The 23,784-nt window shown below is 39.3% G+C and overlaps 1 protein-coding gene across 1 annotated transcript in view; it reads right to left on the bottom strand.

Annotated features, from left to right (window-relative positions):
• WDR47 (WD repeat domain 47) overlaps nt 1–14,371 on the bottom strand; it is a 38,319-nt gene extending 23,948 nt beyond the window's left edge. The window contains exons 1-3 of the mRNA XM_032219016.1: nt 13,956–14,371; nt 1,805–1,970; nt 145–228 (exon numbers count right to left, since the gene is read on the bottom strand). Of these exons, the coding sequence (XP_032074907.1) occupies nt 145–228; nt 1,805–1,962 (242 nt within the window). The 5' untranslated portion in view covers nt 1,963–1,970; nt 13,956–14,371. The remainder of the gene's footprint in view (nt 1–144; nt 229–1,804; nt 1,971–13,955) is intronic.
• Between the last annotated feature and the right edge of the window lie 9,413 nt (nt 14,372–23,784).

The following is a 23,784-nucleotide window of genomic DNA, read 5'->3' as shown; positions in this document are numbered from 1 at the left end:
AGTTATGGTATTTTGTAATGACAAGGAAAATTCTCCCAGTGATTATATTCATGCAATCTTCTTGGCATCAGTATAGACTTTCTGTTTTTCTAAGTGTAGTATAATGTGTAGTTACTGGTATTACAAACATTAAAAACTGATTACCTCTTCTTGTCAAATTTATCCATGCACTCAAGTGGCTGGATGAACTGAAGAACCTCATCCCACTGGCCGTCAAGAATCAACTGTCTTTAAAGAAAGGGGAAAAAACGAACTAAGACTTAAGGAACAAACAAATCATTCCTGCAATTATAACAGTCAACTTTCAGGATTCAATACTCTGGAAACAATTATGGTAATAAAACTATATACTCATTTTAGCAGGTAATCTTTGAGGCCCTACAGACTGGTCCAAGAACAGATGGTAAATATTTTTGTCTCTTTCAATACTTAACAAATTTGTCTAAAATACTTCAGTATCAATGCATATATTAATACAGTTTGGAAATTATTATTTTTTTCCAATTCTGTAGGATAACAAGTACATAGCTCACTAAAATATATTTTTATGTTGGACAAAAACTGTGCGAAGAGGGATATAAACATCTCTTTATATGTAATTACAATATAAATTCTTGGCAAATTGATGGAACAGTCCAAGAGATAAGAATTGCAACAGCTAAAATAATTGAAAAGATAAAACTGTATGTGAAATTTTCATTGTATAATGTATTAGAATTTCTGACCAGTGCATATCACTGTCTATATAATTTTTTAAAAAATAAATAAAATTAGCTTTATTTTTTTCAAACCTAAAAGAAAGAAAAGTCCAAAAATAACTGCATTTTATAATGCTATAAAGTGCTAGTGGCAGGCAAGAAAATTACTTTAAATATTTTTGCTATTTTTAGACAATTAAATCTCCCCTTTTGTAACATATTATAATTAGTGTAATGATACACTTGCACACATTATGTATCAAAAGAGAAAATTCAATCTAATTATATCTTATTAAAATTGTTTCAAACCAAATTTGAATTATGTTATTTTAACTGTTTGTAGCCTCTTTGCACTGTAGCTCATAATGTAACTCTGGAAAGAATTTGGTCTTGTGGATAGAGGCTTTTATCAAGGTCTTTTATTCCCTTTTATGCGGAGTGTGAAATACTTCGCATTAGGTCTATTTCCAAAGACACGTGAAGCAGCCCACTGAAGGATGCCAACCTGTTAGCATTATTTGACACATGCCAACTTCCATTGCTTCGGAGGTACTTACAATTATAATTAAAAGATTTGAGATAATGACTGATTGCAAAATAGGTTATATGATATTATGCAAGCCCTATAGTTCTCCATTGGATTTTTAATACAGAAAGATTTATAGCAACCAAACATATTTTATTCACTCATTCATTTATATCCTGCTTTTATTATTTTCACAAATATATAATGCAATATAATAATACATATGGAAAATGGAAAGTAAAATTACTTTCATTATTTTTTTGCAGAGAGTGAGATAAATTTTATTCTTAAAAATGAGAATAATTTTGGGCAATGGACTAAGAAAATGATATTTTTTTTTGCTTTCTCCTATTTATCAGCTAAGTGAAGAACACCGACAAACGCCAGCATTCCTTGCCAGTTCTCTGTATTTGTTTCCCAAACTGTGAAGAGGATTGTACAAAATAGTTTAAAGACGCTGGAGAGTAGAAACAGGATCATGTGGAAATGCCCTTGGTTTGACAGGGATTAAAGCATCTTGATTAAAAAAATGATTCACTCTATTTTGCAGCATATTTAATAATGTGGTAATAATTTATACCTTAAGAAAAGCATATCATCTGAGAATAGTCCATTAATTACACCACTTTCTTTCTCTAGAGCCAACATACTTATATGAAGCTTTCTTGAGTTCAAAAAATCCAGTATTAGTTTGACTATTTCAGCTTCTTTTACGTTCACTGTCTCTTCAGCTGTCATTGTGTAGGCTGAAAAACAAAGAAAAATACAAATCAGATCCAACCTAAGAAAATTCCATATGGCATTACCTTTTATTTAAACAAGCACAAAAAACTTAAATTAAAATTTATGCCATTCAATATATTCATATCATTTATACAGGTATTCACATTTGATATCTTTGCCGAGAGCAATGCTAACATGCTAAGGTATGTTTCAATTTACAAGGATTTAGAAGCACAAACAAGATTAAACAGCTTTTAAGAAGTCTACAGAATATCTAGACATTAATAAAACAGAAATTCTACCTGATCTTATAGCTACATATATATAGATTTTAATACACATACAATTCTTAACTCCCGTATATAATTATTAACATGACAGAAGAAGACACATTTATTACAAATGAATACTTTGTACTACATTTGTTCTATTAAATCTGTCTTTTCAGTTTGAGGAAAAATGCCACTTATTTAATGTGATTCAACATTTTCTCCTCATTTATATTCCATTGCAAACGAGCTAGTCAGTATATATTATTCAAAATAATATCCGTAGATCAGACTTTGGGCATATGGTATCAGTGGGGGATGAAGTAGAAGAAATAGCCATGGTTGGCAAGGTTGAAGTAACTGGAGTAAGAGGAAGATACTGGATGAAATGAATTGACTAGATGAAAGAGATTAATGGAATATCCTTGAAAGGAATATGAATTATTAACAGAAGCAGGTCCAATAGTATTTGCCCTTGCTATCCCCAGGGACCGTTCCCAACTCTATGGTCCTTAACTGGCTAACCGCTTGGGGCAAGGAAAAAAAAATACAAATTGTTAATAAAAATGTTGTTTTTAAACACTGGAGAAACAGGAAATGTTTTAAACAATGCTAATTATGGAAAGCCTTAACTAAAATCTTTAATTCAATTGATATGTTTTAGAAATGAAAGTTCATACATCTGTTCTTTCTTGGTTGATAAATAAAATAAAATTAAGATGATGTTTTTTTCTGGAAAACTGCAAGTGATATTTGAACACTGTTGAAAAAGTGTTTTAATTGGCTTTCTTCAAACAGTTGCATTTTTCCAGGATCCCATTTTGCAAAATCGTTGTTTGAATATACATGGAAATACAGCTAAATCAAATTTTAAAGTAGCTATACCAAATTTATAAAATATACAACACTTGTAATTCTTTCAAGGTAGGTGTTTTATTTATGTTAGTGCAATTTGCACAGCTCCCGTTTTGGCACATTGCACAGCCCTATTACTTAGTATCTTGCCCACCATATCCCATTGTTTATACTGCATTCTTTTGAATGTGTTATATGTTAGTTTTATCACATTTCAAATCCTACCAAAAATGGTGTGACTTTGAATGAAATAAAATACAAAACACTTTATTTTGCAGTTAATAGATTTGCTTTGCATTCACATTTTAAGTCATAGAAGATTAGAATAATTAGAAATGTTCATACTTAGAAATTTGCTTTATACTCTTGTTGGCAAAAGGAAAAGGAAAGGGCAGCTAGCTTAGAGGTGTCACTTAAAGAAAATTGAGAATATATCATTGTGCATGACAAAACACAAATAAGATGTTTTCCTCTTGAAAATAGCTGCTTGTATTTTTTCCCCACAATTATTTCAGTTCCCATTTAGTAACTGGGACATTTATGTTGTAGGAAGGCCACCCCTGCCCACATTAAAATATTATTTATTCTTAATATTAAAAGAGGCAGGATAGAATATTTCCCCTAAAGGAGAAGAGGAGAAAAATCTTAAGGAAGGCAGAAAACAGCCCCAGTCTTCCTGCCATAGGAGAACCGATGCAAGCTGAAGCTTGGAGAGGAATGGAGATTTTGTATCCATTCAAAAAGACTGGGCCAATCTATTCCTAAGCAAAGAGACTCCCAATAAGCAACACAATTAGACAAGCCAAAGCTGAAAAGATTAGCTGGGACAAACACCTAGGATACATTCCCCCTTTTGTCTGTAGAGTCAATCATGACCCCTACATATCCCCATAGGAATCTGGCAACAGCCATTAAAATATTAAAGGACACATTCTTACACAAGAACAGGCATCTCAATCACAAAGCCGCAAAGAATGTATAAAAACCTACCCCTACCTACTCTCAACCCCATTTTGTCAGCCACCACAGAAACATGCTGCTGTCACTAGTTTCTGGCTACCAAATAAACAGATACTTCCTTTTGCCTCCATTTTATTTCCAGTGTTTCTCTCCTGGCTTGGAACTGGACTGGATTTTTCTTCCAACAATGTGATCCCTGGAAATATTCCTATCTAGAATGGGAATCTCAGAGGAACAAACTGACAGTCCTTTCCCACTCAAAACTAAGAGATCTTTAGAGCTTCTTGGATTTCTTCTATCTCTTCACCCTACTACATCCTTTTACCCACGAGCATTGGTGGATCCTAAATTTAATCTGTTTTTTTTTGGGTAGCTGAATAATAATTATATGGAAATTTGATGTGTTTAAATATTCAAGGAGTTCTTAAAATGAAAACATTACAGATGTGAAATATGACCAATTAACTGAATTTTAAGGTGAAGAAATGCAATTAACACACCTTATTTTATTAAACATGCATACATGCTTTTGGGCAGAAAGCAGCACAATACACAGAGAATAACCTATACTGTAGTTACACTTAATAACAACTTTAGCAGTAGTGCCAAAAGATACAAAAAGGAAAAAAAGATATGTATACCTTTCGTAAATGGAATAGAAATATGGCCATTTGAATTACCTCATCTATAAAACAATTGTTATTAAAGATGAAGGAACTATGTCTTGCCATGCACCTAGTCTAATTTTAATCAATTCACTGATAACTAGTTAAAGCAGTCTTCATATAAAATGTGTAACTGCCACTATTTCACAAGTCAGTAAATTCATTCCATTTGGGAGTGGGTTCCAGCCACAGGCGTGAAGTACATTTTACATTTCCCCTATTATGAGGCTATATTAGGTATGTGGTAAAATTCAGAGCATCCATAAGGTTAGGAGCTATGGAAGACTGGTTTCTATTACAAACAAGTTTCGGCTTTTTGCTCAATTTAATAATTCACTGCTACGGAATAGAGATTAAAGAATCTTACACAACTGTGGATTAGAATTCAAGATGCAAAAATTCTAGTCACAATGACAAAACTTGTATGGGTCCCAAGAATTACCTGACATAGGTAGCATAGGTAGATTACATGACAATATTCTTTCCCACAAATATTTAAAAGCTAGCAAACTCAAATGTTATAAAACTACTATAACAATATTTCCCAAACAACAAAAATATTTGAATAGAATTAATACAACGAAATAACATCTTATTCCTTGGTAACCTGTAACTATCTGGTAATTTAATGATCAAGGTATCACTTCTGCCAGCCAATTGCTCCCAATTACACTTTGAAGAAACACAGGTATTCCATTTGCAAAACTTTCAACACGCATTCTGTACTTATGCACCCATATCATGTAATAAATAAAGGATTTTAATTTATTTAAATAGGCCCTTAATGTACCTTCAACATGTTTTTCCTTTTAGAATAGTAGATGTTATAGTTTTTTAACTGTTATGTTTATTTAAAATTGACCTAAATGTCAGGTTTCACATTTTGATGGAATAATTAAATATTTACTGTACATAATTAAATGTTTACTATGGAAGCAGGAAGTTTCTATTCAAGTACTAAACATTATTTGGGACTGTGATTTTTTTTTAATAATCCTTTTTCTTCTATCTGTGCTTTTTCATCTATTTGTAATAGTTACCTTATCTGCTAGAGCACTCTATTGCTGGGTGGATTAAATATACAAACATAACTGAGCCAATATTTGTCTTTTACTCTTTTTATATAATCAGGATTAAATAAGAATAAAGAGCCATCTAAGTATTATGACTTGATCTAAATCTTTGAAACAGCTTTCTGACATAGATCGCTTACTAGATTAGTAGCTTTTAAATTTGATGTGCATAAAATGTAAATTTGGCCGCAGATTACATACATTTGGTACTCAATATATAATAAACTTAAATGTGGATCATGTTATCATGTTTGGTATACTGGACATTGCCCTCCTTATCACGGAATGCTATTGTCTTCATTTTTAATTACTGTATATACCGCAATTTTAGGAAGATTCCATTTGCTCAGAAAGTATTTGAGCATATACTTAGATCTTTAATTGAAATTAAAGGGAAATATTTTGGTTTAGTTTATAGGCACCTTAATAAAATTACCAAAGGAAGACGGATATATTGAAGACACTGTAGAAATAGTTATAAATTACTAAAGGAAATTTTTTTGCTGTCCTAACTGGTAGCACTCAAACTAGCTGGACTAAGAAGAAAAGTCCTACACAATCTTAAGTGTGCCTCCCATGCTAATTGACAAACAGGGGTGCAACATAAAACTGTTGCATTCCTTATAAATAAATTATTTGTTCTTCACTATGGATATCCCCTAATATAAGGCAATATTAGGGTAGATCTTTTTAACAATAGCAATAGCAATAGCAGTAGACTTATATACCGCTTCATAGGCCTTTCAGGCCTCTCTAAGCGGTTTACAGAGAGTCAGCATATTGCCCCCAACAATCTGGGTCCTCATTTTACCCACCTCGGAAGGATGGAAGGCTGAGTCAACCCTGAGCCGGTGAGATTTGAACCGCTGACCTGCTGATCTAGCAGTAGCCTGCAGTGCTGCATAACCACTGCGCCACCTTGGCATATGGAACAGGTATAGACAGGACAACAGGGAAAGCTTATAAAAATACAGCAACCCCAAAATAAACGTTTCAGGCGTTTGGATTATCCAAGAAGGGTTATAGAAACTTTCACACTGCCACGGTTTCCATTCCACAAACCTTCTGTCAGAAGACAAATTATGATTATATTCATTTTTGCTAAAGTGAACATTTGGGAACAAGGAATAACAAGTTACGGCGCCCCCCAACCCCTCGGTTAGACAGGTTATGCTACAATAAAACTCCTTCATCCCGGATACACAGAACAACAAGAAAGGGGAAAGAAGGCTGGGACGACAGCTTCAGAAGAGAAAATAGACCACAAGCTTTACTTCAACTCTTTTGTCTGGACTACAGAGGAGGAGCTATAAAGTCCTCAGATTATCTTTGCGCTTACAGGAACTGAAGCTCAGAAACCTGAAGGAAGGCTGAGGAGAGTTTTGCTTCTAATGTGGAAAAGGAGCCGCAAAATCCCTACCTATCAATTTGTAATTGTTTCACATATATTACAGTTGAGTCAGAAATAAATCAGATCAGCTGTCCAACACCACAGATACCATGGAAACACCAATACGCTTTCAAAGTCACACAGAACACTTAGGTAGAAATGAAGAGAAAAAATGCTATGATTTAAAAATGACAGAAAATATTTGTAGCTCAGGTGGTAGATGTTTTTTCTCTGAGCTTGCTGTCTAGCTTCCAAATTTGATGGATTCATTGAAGCCTGGTATTCAACCAATAGATCTATCAAGAAACGTATCGATTTGGAGTCAGCCTGCAAACTCAAAAGGAACCCTATAAATCGAGCGATCAACCGATGGCACCAACCTCCTCTTCACCGGGTGACCCTCACACAGAATGACTAGCTGGTCGCATGACGGGTGGCATGGCCTGACCAGCCGGTCACATGACCCACGTGACACTTGAGATCAATGAAAGCAGTGAAGAACTGAAAAAAGTCCCACTGAGGATGTTATCTAGCCTGGTGGACAAAACCTTCAGAAGCTGAACAGCAAGCTCGGAGAACAAACCACCGCCAACAAATGATACGATTACTTTGCATCCTTGCACCATTTAAATAAATCCTGTTAAATGCACCATAATAAGAACAACACAAAACTGATGCCCCCAACTGTTTGCAATATTCCTCTTTCCTCCCAAGCAGCTTCTAATGAATCTGGAGATTGCTCCATTAATTCTAAAAATATTTGTACAGAAAGTAAATACAATTCCCTTGCACAATATATATGAAAAAAAAACTATTTGTTATTAATCTAGACTAGAAAATGATGCTGAAAAAGATATACAGATTCTGTTGCCAAGCCAACAAGGCGAAAGCAGTTTTAGGCCCACAGTATCTAGATAACATTCAGAAGTGGCTGAGACAGACTTGAAAGATTCTATCTATTCAACCTCAATACAAATAGTTTTAGACATTCTGTGGAGTTGATTTCAAGGTCTGGTCTTTGTAGTGGGACTGATATCAATAGGGCCACCGAAGAACCAGAATCTAAATTCATTTTCACTTTATTATGTCTTATTAATGTGTGACAACTGGCATTCATGGCCAATATATCTCCACAGCTGACTCTACGTATCCCAATAGTTCAAAGAAGGCAGACACAACCAGATTTAGTTATCATTTCTCCTTTCTCTCTTGAAAGATCCTAGCACCTAACTAAACAGAGGAATGAAATCTTACTAACAATGGTTCACACAATAATACTTTTAATTCCACGGTCCTCAAACTTTTTAAACAGGGGGCCAATTCATAGCCCCTCAGACTGTTGGGGGGGGCGGCAGACCGGCTGGGTGGGCTGGCTAAGTCATGTGACTAGGTGGGCATGGCCAATTTAACAGTCCATTAAATCATGCACACAAATTAAACTTTAATTTGTTTTGCTCCTGGAGGTGTTTTATTTGCTTTTGTGGGCATGTTGCTCTTTTGGTTCACTTTTCTTTTTACTAGATCATTTTTTCAGTTGTTTAGGAGTCCACTTCAGGAAAATCAGTTTTTCAGCAATTCTTCTCAGCCCCCAAAAGCTTACAATCAACAAGTTTCTCTGTCTCTCTCTGTGTCTCTTGTCTCTCTCTGCCTCAAGGAGGTGAAGGTGGTGAAAAACAAGCTCCTTTTTCACCTCCCCTGCCTCCAGAATGTCTCTGCAGGCCAAACACTACCCCCAGAGATCCGGACCCTTCTCACTCTCTCGGCCTTCCAAAAGGCCACTAAAACCTGGCTATTCCGGCAGGCCTGGGGCTGTTGACCTCATGAATGAGGTCCAGCCCCGCCTACATTGAGTGCATAACGTGTTTCTTTTAAATCTGTTTCTTTTCTCTATTTTTTTTTTTTTAAGAATTGTATTCTGTAAGCCGCTTGGAGTCCTTGGGGATTGGGTGGCATATAAATTCATTACATTTCAATTTCAATTTCAACATGGGCTAAAATGGCCTGTTTTTTGGGCAAAAATGAGCTGAACCATCCTGGGTTTCTGGCCTCCCGGGGCGTATATGTGCCCTGTTTTTTCTCACAAACACCCGCCTCCAGAGGCATTCTGCAGGCCTAAAAGAGCCCCTTTTTGGCCAAAAACAAGCTAAAATGCTCCATTTTTCACCTTCCCCACCTTCAGAATCTCTCTGCAGGCCAAAATTGTTGGCCTTACCCTCTAGTTCCAGCCTGCGGAGCTCGCAAAGGTAAGTCCTGCGCTGACCTGAAGGGTGAGGGCCAGTGGGTAGGCGGGGAGATGTGGTGGGGCAGCCTTGTGGTCCTGCATGGGCCGGATTAATGGCTTCGGCGGGCTGTATGTGGCCCATGGGTTGAGGTTTGAGGACCCTTGCTTTAATTGCTAGGATCTTGCAGTCAATCTATGATCAAGTGTATAACTTCTACAAATCCTTGAACAAATGATGTTGCTTTTTTCAGCTTTATTGCTTGCCAAGATGATTTAAAATGATTTGTTTCCCTCTTTCCTCTCCAATCCTTTTGTTTTGTGTATTCATCTCTTTTGCCTTCTGCCTTTTATAATGTTGTCCCAATGTTGTGTTTATCTTATCTCCGATTTTAAAAGAAACACTCAGAGTCTTTTTTTTTTTAACTAAAGAGCAGGACAAAAATGCTACTAATAAAAATAAACTTGGTTTTGCTATGCAACTGTTGATATTTAAAGCAAAACAAAGATAAGGGCAACAATAGCAATACATGTAATATTTTGAATTCAAAGCAACAACCTATTCTGTAGAAAAAGCAAGATTCAACACATTTTCTTTAGCTTCTTCCCAAACATCAAATGTGGTCCAATTCTGTTTAGTTTTCTGAGTTACCATTCCGAGACAAACAGGCTTCTTCCTTTCATATCATTTCTTTCCATCATTCTGTTGGAACAGAAAGAATAATGAAAGGAAGGACACATATGTTATAACTTCTAGAATTTGTTCCAATTCCTTTACCAGCACTGGACATGGAAAACATCTAACGTATATTTTCCTCCACGAAATAAAATAGTATTTTGCTTTTACACACTCCTGCACATGTCCTGCTAATCACAGACTGGAAATGCCTCAGGGACCATATTTAACTCACCATTGACCTACCCAACAATCAATCTGAACTCATTCTTTTTGCTTCAGTTTTCAAACGGGGCAGTGGTATAATCTTTAAATGACATGTCATAAAAGGCATAGTTAGGGGCATGAGCCTACTCTGATCTTATCAGCTATCTGATCCACTGCAGGCGCATACTCCTCTCGGTTCTCTGGGTGCTTAAATTTTTTCAGCAATTTGCCTTTGGCAGTGATACTTTTTCACTATGCCGAACATGTATATCTCCCATTTATTTTGCCAAACTGTAGATGGCAGGGGAAGGGGAGAGTCTTCTGGTGCCAGTTCTCCCAGGAAAAAGACCGTTCCCTACAGAGTGATAGTTGAAAAAAAATACTTTACTGCCCCAGAGACAACCTTGGGAATTCTTAAAGACAGAAACTTTAAGACCAGTGGTTTATTGTGAACTACTTCTGTACAGTAGGTTCAACAAAGGGAAGGAAATGGTAGATAAGATGAAACAACTTCATAGGTGGCTTGGGGACAGGAGTAGCCAAACTGGCACTAGGTTGCAAGTTATTTAGTGTAACAAGCAATTATTAAGCATAACAGGATAATAATGACACATGGAGTAAAGGGCCATGCTCAGCAAAATCCAGCAGAATGTGAAAGGAAACAGGAAGGCTGAGTTAGGATGAAGGCATGGGAGTAGGGGCATATGGCAAGGGAATGAAAGAAACATAGAGACCAAGAGTGATTTAGATTGCAGAGGGCATGGGAGAAGTAAAAGCTATGTATTATAGTATACATGGGAAAGATGCTCCTGAAAGAATATAAGAATATAAAGAGCAACACAGTGGCATGGATCCATCTTTACTGTATGTGCTGGGGTGGGGGCGACTGAGACTACTGGAAGTAATCTCAAACAAGATAAAGCGATAGGTTTTTTTGGTGACTGAAGTGTTTCATGATTGGGCCTGTCTACTACGATAGCAATTCCTGCAACTGCATTCTGAAGCTTTTAATACTTTCTCAACATGTTTTCTGTGCCTATGGCCCCAAAAGGGTTGGAGGCTCCTGAATATTTAAACTACAACAGATGGACAGGAAACAGGAACCAGTATAAGGTGATATATTATTCATCTGCAACAATTAGTAGACATAGAAGAAGGGAAAAAATAAATTACAAGCACATCATCTTTGGTTTATATGTATTTAGTTTGTGTGTGAGTGTGTGTGTGTATGTGTACTGTAATGCCAAAGTAAACAGATTCATATGGATAACCACTAACATTTAGTTCTCTATAATTCTAAATATACCAGTGGCCCCATTATATTCCATAAGGGTTGTGGCACAATTTTATATTCATAGCATTCTTAACATTTTCAATCCGTTTGAATGAACAAAGAACAAGGTATTCCAATGAGTTATCGTAACCCACTACAACATTTCCAACTATCTGTTCATAGGCTGTCGAGTTCAAAACTTTCATATAACCATAAGCCTGATTTTTATTCCTATGCAAATGTCAATAAACACACCTGAATTCAGTATATGTGCATTCTCAATAATGCATCTCTATTTTTTCTTTTACTGCAGCCCTATCATGCAGACAAAGGATTGTTGAAAGTATGTGATGAAATCCGACTGCCTGAATCTCTTTAAGTGATCTTGAACTCCTGCTACAAAATACTATAGATCCAGAACAATTGCCACCCTTTGCTATAAAACTGCAGGCACGTAATACTTAATACTCCCAAGAAACAAAGTGGACAATAACAGCCGTGGATTGCTTTCTTAGAAAAAGCCAAGATTGAAAACCTGAGAACCAGGAGAGCTCAGAGGGGAAAAAAATTATATACATGGAAGATTAGAAAATTTTGGTATTAAATATTATGGATGTTTAGCTAAAACAGGTTATGAGGATTTAATGTTAATGGGAGGGTTTTACAAATAAGTAAATGAAACGCCAGCATGTGGTTATGTATTGAATCTTGGTATATTTAAGGATGAAGGATGTTTAAATGACTATAGTCAAATAAAAGTGGAGGTATGATGATGTTAATATAGTGAATATTTTGAGTTAAGGTATTTGAATTAATATGAATTATATCTGATGACGGTGGAAGAGATGCACAAAAGCCTTTTGTAACCAGCTGATATACTTTCTACAGTATGTAAAGAAGGAGGAGTTGTAAAATAAATAAATAAATAATAATTTTTTAATTTTTAAAAAAAAGAGAACCAGGAGAGCTCAGAGGGGAAAAAATTATATACATGGAGGATTAGAAAATTTTGGTATTAAATATTATGGATGTTTAGCTAAAACAGGATATGAGGATTTAATGTTAATGGGAGGGTTTTACAAAATAAGTAAATGAAATGCCAGCATGTGATTATGTGTTAAATCTTGGTATATTTAAGGATGAAGGATGTTTAAATGACTATAGTCAAATAAAAGTGGAGGTATGATGATGTTAATATAGTGAATATTTTGAGTTAAGGTATTTGAATTAATATGAATTATTATCTGATGACGGTGGAAGAGATGCACAAAAGCCTTTTGTAACCAACTGATACACTTTCTACAGTATGTAAAGAAGGAGGAGTTGTAAAATAAATAAATCAAAATAAAATCTTTTTTAATAATAATAAAAAAAGAGAACGAGGTAGAGCTCAGAGTGGGGGAAAAACCACCGCATCTTTCTCTCCCCTTTTTCAGTGACAAGGCAAACCTAGGTTTCAATCCTTGAACTTTATATATTTATATGCATTTATATGCATTATGCTTTAAAAAAACTTTATATATTTATATGCATTTATAAGCATTATCCTTTAAAAAAACTTTATATATTTATATGCATTTATAAGCATTATCCTTTAAAAAACTTTATATATTTATATGCATTTATAAGCATTATCCTTTAAAAAACTTTATATATTTATATGCATTTATATGCTTTATGCTTTAAAAAACTTTATATATTTATATGCATTTATAAGCATTATCCTTTAAAAAACTTTATATATTTATATGCATTTATAAGCATTATCCTTTAAAAAAACTTTATATATTTATATGCATTTATAAGCATTATCCTTTAAAAAACTTTATATATTTATATGCATTTATATGCATTATGCTTTAAAAAAAAGAAAGCATCCTATGATCCAGGGCTGCAAGACCATCACCCAAGTAGCAGCCTAACCGGAGGGAAGAGCCAAACAGGTGCTGTTAAAAACCCAGGGAGGCTTTATTTTTGTGCTTCTTTGTGGATGCTGCAATAACAAAAGGATGTAAAAGAGGCGCAGAAGGAGGTGAGAGGAGAAGAATCCGGGCTTGGATGCGCAACCAACGTCGGTCGCACAGACGGACACAAACACACGCGACCCCCGTTCTGGAAGGCAGGGCGGCCGGGGACGACGCGGGAAGGCAGGCAAGGTCACCGGCGAGAGGGGAGAGAGGGAGGGAGGGAGAGGGTTAAAGAGCCCCGTCCTTCCGCCGCTTTCGGACCCCGACCGAGGCCGCCTTTCTTCTCCTCCACCGGCGCCAGTCAAGGTCTCCCCACCAGCCCGATCCCCTCAAGAGGCCTCCCTCAGAGGCCTCCCGCGTCCCCCCTCAACTCCTCCCCGCGCGGCTTCTTTTACCTCAGCGAAGCCCGGCAAAACCATCCCCGCGAACGGAATCATCCAACCCGAGAGACTCACCTACAAGGCGGGCCGTTTTCCCGAGGCCGCCGATTCTGAGGGGATTCTGAGGGGGAAAAAACCGGGCTGAGGGAGGGAGGCGCACAAAATGGCGGCGGGGGCTTCCCGAGGGAAGATGAGGATGAGGAGGACGAAGAAGAAGAAGAGGCTTGCGGGCCCGCGGCGGCTTTTCCTTTTGCCTCGGCTTCCCTAAAGAGCCGAGAGGCGTCGGGCCGGCTGCGTGGTTGTCAAGCGGCTTCGCCAATCGCTGCCCGCGGGGCCCGGCGACGGCGGCGGCGAGGAGGCTTGGGCGGGGTGGCAGCGCAGCCGCCTGAATGGGGGAAGCGAGGGAAGGGGCGGCGGCGGCGGCTGCATTAGAGGAGCGTTTCCCAGGCGTTTGGGGGTGGTAGCTGGAGCGGAGCCCGAGTCTAGGCGGAAAGCAGTGGATGGGGAGGCGGCGGCGGCAGCGGCAGGGATTGGGGTTGGGAGGGAGGCAGGACGCGGCTTCGTGGGAAGGGCCCAATTAGAGAGCAGCTCCCGCTCGTTGCATCCCTATTGCCTTGATTCCTCGCCGCCACGGATCGGTTTTCGCCCCAGAAAGGTGCGAAGGCGCCGCTTGGGGAGGCTTCCCACTGCAGGGATATTGATTTATTTAGGGTATTTCTTAAAGCAGGGGTCTCCAACCTTGGCCACTTGAAGACTTGGGGACTTCAACTCCCAGAATTCCTCAGCCAGCAAAGCTGGCTGAGGAATTCTGGGAGTTGAAGTCCGCAAGTCTTCAAGTGGCCAAGGTTGCCGGCTGAGGAATTCTGGGAGTTGAAGTCCGCGAGTCTTCAAGTGGCCAAGGTTGCCGGCTGAGGAATTCTGGGAGTTGAAGTCCGCAAGTCTTCAAGTGGCCAAGGTTGCCGGCTGAGGAATTCTGGGAGTTGAAGTCCGCAAGTCTTCAAGTGGCCAAGGTTGCCGGCTGAGGAATTCTGGGAGTTGAAGTCCGCAAGTCTTCAAGTGGCCAAGGTTGCCGGCTGAGGAATTCTGGGAGTTGAAGTCCGCGAGTCTTCAAGTGGCCAAGGTTGCCGGCTGAGGAATTCTGGGAGTTGAAGTCCGCAAGTCTTCAAGTGGCCAAGGTTGCCGGCTGAGGAATTCTGGGAGTTGAAGTCCGCAAGTCTTCAAGTGGCCAAGGTTGCCGGCTGAGGAATTCTGGGAGTTGAAGTCCGCAAGTCTTCAAGTGGCCAAGGTTGCCGGCTGAGGAATTCTGGGAGTTGAAGTCCGCAAGTCTTCAAGTGGCCAAGGTTGCCGGCTGAGGAATTCTGGGAGTTGAAGTCCGCGAGTCTTCAAGTGGCCAAGGTTGCCGGCTGAGGAATTCTGGGAGTTGAAGTCCGCGAGTCTTCAAGTGGCCAAGGTTGCCGGCTGAGGAATTCTGGGAGTTGAAGTCCGCAAGTCTTCAAGTGGCCAAGGTTGCCGGCTGAGGAATTCTGGGAGTTGAAGTCCGCAAGTCTTCAAGTGGCCAAGGTTGCCGGCTGAGGAATTCTGGGAGTTGAAGTCCGCAAGTCTTCAAGTAGCCAAGGTTGCCGGCTGAGGAATTCTGGGAGTTGAAGTCCGCAAGTCTTCAAGTGGCCAAGGTTGCCGGCTGAGGAATTCTGGGAGTTGAAGTCCGCAAGTCTTCAAGTGGCCAAGGTTGCCGGCTGAGGAATTCTGGGAGTTGAAGTCCGCAAGTCTTCAAGTGGCCAAGGTTGCCGGCTGAGGAATTCTGGGAGTTGAAGTCCGCAAGTCTTCAAGTGGCCAAGGTTGCCGGCTGAGGAATTCTGGGAGTTGAAGTCCGCAAGTCTTCAAGTGGCCAAGGTTGCCGGCTGAGGAATTCTGGGAGTTGAAGTCCGCAAGTCTTCAAGTGGCCAAGGTTGCCGGCTGAGGAGTTCTGGGAGTTGAAGTCCACAAGTCTTCAAGTGGCCAACGAATTCTGGGAGTTGAAGTCCACAAGTCTTCAAGTGGCCAAGGTTGCCAGCTGAGGAATTCTGGGAGTTGAAGTCCACAAGTCTTCAAGTGGCCAAGGTTGCAGGCTGAGGAATTCTGGGAGTTGAAGTCCTCAAGTCTTCAAGTGGCCAAGGTTGCCGGCTGAGGAATTCTGGGAGTTGAAGTCCACAAGTCTTCAAGTGGCCAAGGTTGCCGGCTGAGGAGTTCTGGGAGTTGAAGTCCGTGAGTCTTCAAGTGGCCAAGGTTGCCAGCTGAGGAATTCTGGGAGTTGAAGTCCACGAGTCTTCAAGTGGCCAAGGTTGCCGGCTGAGGAATTCTGGGAGTTGAAGTCCGCAATTCTTCAAGTGGCCAAGGCTGCCGGCTGAGGAATTCTGGGAGTTGAAGTCCGCAAGTCTTCAAGTAGCCAAGGTTGCCGGCTGAGGAATTCTGGGAGTTGAAGTCCACAAGTCTTCAAGTGGCCAAGGCTGGAGACCCCTGTTCTAAAGGAGGGAGCTTGCGTGAATGTGAATGGCAATAACACTTACGTTGAGGATTGAAAAGTCCTCGACTTACGACCTAGCGGGTAGCAACAAGGCAAGCCGCGTCCTGATTGGCTAGTCCTTCGTCGGAACTCACAAAAACTTATATACCGCTTCGCAGTGCTTTACAGCCCTCTGTAATCAGTTCACAGAATCAGCCTATTGCCCCCCCCAACCATCCTGGGTCTTCCTCGTGATACAATGAAATAAATACCTGTGAGATGATGTGCCAACGGAATGACACCTAAGACACCTTTCTAACCGCTGTGCATAAAAAAGCTCTTCTGCTGCGGAGGAGGAGGAGGAGGAGGGAGAGTAAAATAAAAAGAAAAAAGTAGGGTTGTGTCAAAGAAATCTCATTGATGAGCCGCGGCGCCACTTTTAAAGAGGTTTTGCTTCTGCTTCTTCCTCCGTCTGGTTAAAGGATGCAGAAGAACCACGGCGTAGACGTAGAGGATATAGTGATAGGGTTGGTAAAAGAAAGCGATCCTTTTGATCCTTCTGCACCCTAAGTTTTAGGAACTGCAAAGCAATCTCTTAGAACTCAGTTTTGCAAACTTTGTTGGTGGGAAGCAAACAGGCTTGGCGAGGAAGCTGGGAAAGTAGGGGTGGCACACCCCTTCTTTCTTCCCACACAACTCCTCCTTTATTAAAATTTCCATCTGAAGTTGGCTTTTTTGTAAAACACAGGCCGTACATCTGCAATTATATAAACTCTAGTAAAGTTTCAGAACAGTTTAAAAGGAAACGCTTCAGAGATATACTAAACATAGCATCATCCTTTGCAATTTATTAACATTACCAACCATATCTCATCCATAATATTTTGGCTGGATTACAGTTTTTTCCCCCTTCCCAGCCTGTGTTTATCTGTGATTTGGGGGAACAAAAGATTCTAAAAATGAGGGTGTGGATATTCCTTGTATTTGTTTGAGAGTGAGGTTTTTTTGGGGGGTGGAGTTGTTGCCTTTTTTATAATCCATACCTGACATTTTTCTCTTAGTTGTATGAAATTATGCATTTGGCCTCAAAAGAAAGGGACCAATTTTCATGTGAATTATATGGAAATTTGGAACTTGCAACCCCCCCCTCCCAAATCCATTGCAGTTTCACCTTACGCTACCCTGTTCCATCCAAAAGCGTCCTTTTCTAAAATGTTGCATTCCATTTAACTGTGTTTCCTATTCTTTGAAGTCTTCTATGCCATGCCCACTACGTGTGTTCAATCCCCATTAGGGCATTTTGGAATTTTCCATCCTTTCAGATATTTTACTTAATAATTGTAGGTCTGGCTAACTCTTTTGTGTATGTGCGTCTAGCAAAACCATATGTAAGAAAGATACAGAAAACTGATAATTAAATAGTTCCTCCACACCCAGATACTATTAAAGTCACAAAATAGCTGATCAGCTACAATCCTTAAAATCTGAGTATCTTTTAGAGATTGTAATTAACAGGCATACTATATGTATTATATTCTTTAAAGGTAAACCTTGCATAAAATTATTGAGGGTATATTATCTGCTCTGTTTTCCTCTCTAAAGTACTATTCCCTTATCTGTAAATCTGAGATATTTTGAGTTTCTGACAGCCTTTTGTTTCTGATTAAAAATATGCCTATAGGATATCTTGTGGAAATAAGTTGGTCAAATGAAATTTAAAAAGTCACAGTTAGTGAATCCTTAGCAGTTTATTGTAGTCTATAAACTTCTTGCAGATCAATGTTTTGTTCCTATCTAAGGGGTTGGTATTTGAGACTTGGGTGCTCTTTACTTCATATAAGGTATTTCCTCATCCTGGGTATGATCTTTCCATTCCCTCTCCTATCGATGAGCGTGTTGTAAGCTACTGTTAAATACACATGGCTTATGAAAAAACCTCAAGGATTCTCCTGGAAATTCCTATTCATCACACACTCAGGTCTAGGGTTTATTTTGTATGTGTATATCAAACTGATTTAAATTAATGCTGAAAATATCTTTTTAAAAAGGATAGATGCTGCCATTAAGATGCCTTTTTATATTTTCTTTTTTAAACCAGAGTTTTGAATATTTTCTACAGTAATTTTTTTGTACTGTATTCCACAAATTGTATAGATGAATGAGATAACAGGAGCATTATCAATTGTGTCTTCAGCAAATGCTGAAAAATATAGGCAGAAGATTACAGGTAGTATGAATGTCTCCTGCTTTTAATGTTAAAACGCAAGGTTGTCTTCATCAACTGATTTATTCCTGAGAATGTCAAATAGATAAATATGAATGTGCCTCAATAGTTGTGGCAACTAGTAATTCTGTGGGTGTGTTTCAAGATGTGCTTTTAAACTATGTGCGGTCATAGTGGTAATTGAAGTATTTTAGTCCCAAAGATATCCTCCACGGCACTACAGGAAAAACAGCTGAGAGTATTTATTTTTAAGAAAATGGCACAAGCAATTAATTTTAGAACCTGTAAATTAGTTGAAAGTTTAGTATGCACACTTTCCTTCTGCTCCCTAACATAATTCCTTCTTGTAAAGAAGAAAGAAGAGAAGAGAAGTAAGTGTTCAGGCATAAATGGTAATCAGAGCACCAGAATGTCAACACTTCTTCAATCTTATTGCACTTGCAAAATGCCATCCAAAATGGCACCTTAAATGGTGAATTCTGAGGAAGCAGACCACTTCTGTATCTCATCAGCTTTCCACCTGTAGTTTGGATTGTTTTATTATTTTTTTAAAATTTAGATGTTTCATCCTTCCCTTCCTTATTGAAGAAAGCCTTCAGTCACATGACTAGGATATGGGTTTGGACCAGTGGTGAAATTCAAATTTTTTTTTTACTACCAGTTCTGTGGGCATGACTTGGTGGGCGTGGCAGGGGAAGGATACTGCAAAATCTCCATTCCCACCCCACTCCAGGGGAGGGATATTACAAAATCTCAATTCCGACTGGGGCCAGCTAGAAGTGGTATTTGCCGGTTCTCTGAACTATTCAAAATTTCTGCTACCGGTTCTTCAGAGCCTGTCGAATTTCACCCCTGGTTTGGACCATCATAAATGTATCTATGAATGAAAGGGTGATGGCATCTGCTTTGAAGAAGATGGTAGCCATTGCCTGGCCTCAAATTTCTGAATATTGACCAGGCTTCCCTTTCTTGGAGGAGACCAGGAGAAAGAAATATATCTATCAATAATTATGATGATGAGATAGCTTTATAAATGTCTTAGATCAAGTGTGATAAAAAAATAAAGTAGAAATATTTTTAATTTATTTTCCAAGGTTGGGGCAGACCATGTTTTATAGATCTATCTGTAGTAGGGAGCTTCATTACTTTCAAAATATGGCATCTGACATTTTATGAAGAATTCTGGAGTCTAGGGCTCTTTCATGAAGAGAGAAATAAATGTATAGGTCAGTGTTTCTCAACCTTGGCAACTTGACAATGTCTGGACTTCAACTCCCAGAATTCCCCAGCCAGCGAGCTGGCTGGGGAATTCTGGGAGTTGAAGTCCAGACATCTTCAAGTTGCCAAGGTTGAGAAACACTGGTATAGGTTCAAGAGATGTATTTATCAAATGTCTATATGATGTAGGAGAAGTGGCAGAATCAGGGGCCAGAGTTAAAAGAGGGAACAGCCTAGAATCCCTACATCTCTACAAGCCCTCTATCCCTCCTTGAATCCCATTGACCCTTATTTAACTCCAAGTAGATGCTGTTAAGTGAGAAGATTCCTGTGCATAGGCTGTTTAGCAATAAATCAGTTTAATTGACCATGTGTGGACCTGGTCTTTCGTGCCTGACAATATATACATACACAATCCACATTTAATAATGTTAATACACTGATTTGAACTAGCTTTATATTATTACCCATTTTTCCTACTGATAAAAGATAAAAAAATAAAAAGCATTTCTTCTTCTCATCTTCTGGGAACTAAAAACTGAGATACAGAAATCTCATATCAGCTTTTTAAATCAGGGATGGGCTCTAAGAACATATTTATACCTGAGAGAATTTTTACGTCTTTTATGATATCAAAGCATTCCTTGCCTGGGAGTTGGGGAGCAGTTTATGAAGTTTACACGTCTTAGTCAATCTGAGGTGTGGTTGGGAGCTGTCCTAGTGAGGGAAGTCTGTTTTTTTAAAGAGGACCTTGCATAGAAGAAATGTCAGTGTCCTATTATTGCCCTTGGGGAATTTTTAATAGTTTCCTACATTCCAAACTGAGGATGATGGGAATTATAGTAAACAACATCTGGAAATAAGTGAACAATATCTACACAAGACTTTTGGATTTGCTTATCCAAATTCTTGTACAATGAGTTTTAAAGTATGTTTTTTAAAAAAAAAAGAATAGTGATTCAAAGAAATCATAATGCATGTTTGGTTACTTTCATAAACATGTTTATGTTCAGAGGATCTTGCCCGGTCTTGTTGCCTTTGTAAATTTGCTGATGTGGTAAGACAAGTGATGCAACGCTAAATACTACGTTTGTTAGAGTACTGCCAATATAAAGATGATATTAATCATTTTTAATCATTCAATCATAGTAAATGAGTAGCATTAAAGTTTCAGGAATGCAATTAATACATTTCACAAGGTATGGCAACACTGAAAACTGTCATAAGTACATGCCAACTGCCAAGGGACTGAATTTTGATCATGAAAAGGTTTAACACTTCATATTTTTACTTGTAACCAAAGAATACAGTGACTTTTCAAAGTGCTATAAGAGGCGACCTGAAGAGTACTTGGGGAGGAGGCATGGAGGAAACTCTCGTTCATCTGAAGAAACTAGAAGACGTATTTCTCTCCCAACACAAAGATGTTCTCAGATGCTGTTTAGGTGGAAAAATTGATCCCGAGTCAGTTACTCCGCCACCGATTGAGATAATACACAGCAAATATTTTACAGAAGTAGTTCTTGATTTATGACAATTGAGCCCAAATTTCTATTGCTAAGCAAGACAGTTGTTAAGTGAGTTTTGCCCCACTTTACAACCTCTCTCGTCACGGTTTTTTAGTGAATCACTGCAGTTGTTAAGTCAGTAACATGTTAAGTGAATCTGGCTTCCCCACTGGCTTTCCTCGTCAGAAGGTTGCAAAAAATGCTCACCTGACCCCGGGACACTGCAACTGTCATAAGTACATGCCAGCTGCCAAGAGTCTGAATTTTGATCAAGAGACCATGGGGGTGCTGCAATGATTGTAATTGTGAAAAACGGCCATAAGTCACTTTTTTTTAGTGCCAGTATAATACAGTCACTAAACCAGTGGTGGTCAACCTGGTCCCTACCGCCCACTAGTAGGCGTTCCAGCTTTCATGGTGGGTGGTAGGCAGGGGTGGGTTTCAACCGGTTCGCGGCAGTCCCTGCGAACCGGTTGGTCGGCGAACCCGGAAGCAAGTAACTTCCGGGAACGGCGAAGGGCCCACCCGCCCGCCCGCGCTCCTTACCCGGTTTTGACGAGTTCTGCGCTTCCACACATGCGCAGGACGCATACAGCGCCTGCGTGATCCTCCAGGAGCAGCTGGAGCATCGCACAGATGCTAGTATGCATGCGGGCACCGCGCGCGTGCATGAGGACGCCGCCAGCCCCGTTCCAACCGAACCGGTTGGAACGGGGGAGAAACCCACCCCTGGCGGTAGGGCTTTGCTGTAACTCTGCTTTATAAATTTTATAAAGTAAAGTTACTTCCCTACTTTATAAATCACTGTTACTGTGGAACCGGTGGGCGGTTAGAAAATTTTACTACTAACAGAGATACAAAAGTGGGAGGTAAGTATAAAAAAGTTGACTACCCCTGCACTAAACCAACGATTGTAAGTTGAAGATTACCTGTAATTGAGCCCAATTTATAAATATTTTACATCAGTCAGAAATACTGACACGGTTATAGTTATAACCACAATATGAGTCTAGTTCAAATGTTTTTCAAACTTGCCAACTTTATGAAGGGCAGATATGGACAGATGCTGGCAGGGGAATTCTGGGAGTTGAGGTTCACACACCTTAAAAGTTGCCAAAATACATAAATGGATCGACACTAAAACTTTTGACATTCGCAACAGACAAAATTTGAGTGTGGACATTCTTCGAAATAAGTGAGTTAAAACAAGGTTTAATGTTTTTTGGGAAGTTGCTTGAGAGGTTAAGACGGGTAGGTCGGCTGATGGGAAGACTGGAGGTAGCACTGAGAATATTGCTGGGAAGGCCCTGAGGGAAATTGCCACGATTTAACTTTTTTATATGCTTTGGGACTGGATGATTTGAGTCTACATTTGCACCTCGCATTTCATTTTGGGGAGAACTCCCTGTTAAGAATTAGTTCACTCCAACGGTTCTATGACTCTGTGTCTATCAAAAAAAAAAATTCATTTGACTGAATAAGTTAGTTGAATGAGTAACGAAATGTCGCAGTTTAATAAACTTTGGTCCAGTTGCCACGATTAACCTTCGTCAGGGAAATGGGATATGGTGTGATCTGACCCTCGCAACCGTCATGGTGGACAGTTTGGGGAGTCTGGGAAGAAGTAAAGGGGCACTTTGTGGTTTCTACTCTCTTAGGCTCGAAGTGGATTGGGACTGTTGTAGCTACCTGTAGCTACCTGTAGGTAGCTACAGGTAGCTACAAGACAGGGCTGTTCCAGGAGGACTATGGCAAGATGGCTGTTACAGCGCATGATCCCCAAGCTTGAAAAAAACTGAGTGGCCTGTTGCAGTTTTTACGCGTTAGGAAAATGACAGACAGACTTCTTATACGCGGGCAAAGATATCTTTTGGATTTAACTGACATTTGGGTTTAACGGATACTCCTCTCCCAAATGGCCCATTAGATAAAAGGTTTTTGGTGTATTTGACGGGTGTCAAAATTGCCACGTCACATTGCTGTCATGTGATGTTTCGCGACATTTTTTCCCCAGTCGCGGAGCTGGGGTGGGCGTGGTCTGTGTGTGTGACGCATCCAGCCTGCGGGCTGCCAGTGTGACACCCCTGAGTTAAAGTAGTTGATAATTCTGTTGTAAAAATCTGTCTATTTGAGGGATATTGCCTAACCACAGATAGGAGGACAAAACACGTATTAACTATGGTAACTAGCAGTATAATATCTTATAGAGCTACGTAATCTAAATTGAAATTGTATATAAAAAAATAACATCTCTACTAGGATTTTGGTGCCATGCTTTTTATTTAGATGGAAGAGAAGAACTACATTGTACTAAGTAAGCAGCTATACGACAGTATTTTACAGCACAGCGTTTGAAAAAGAGAATGGAGTAGCAATGCTCCAAAAAAGTGGACAAGGAAGCATACAGACACTGTACAGTTCTCAACGGACGGTGCCCATTAAATTATAAATAAGCAGAAATTGGCTTTAAACAGC

This window comes from Thamnophis elegans, chromosome 5, assembly GCF_009769535.1.
Source record: "Thamnophis elegans isolate rThaEle1 chromosome 5, rThaEle1.pri, whole genome shotgun sequence".
In the NCBI taxonomy this organism is placed as follows: Eukaryota; Metazoa; Chordata; class Lepidosauria; order Squamata; family Colubridae; genus Thamnophis; species Thamnophis elegans.
This window is presented reverse-complemented; position numbering and strand designations above follow the sequence as displayed.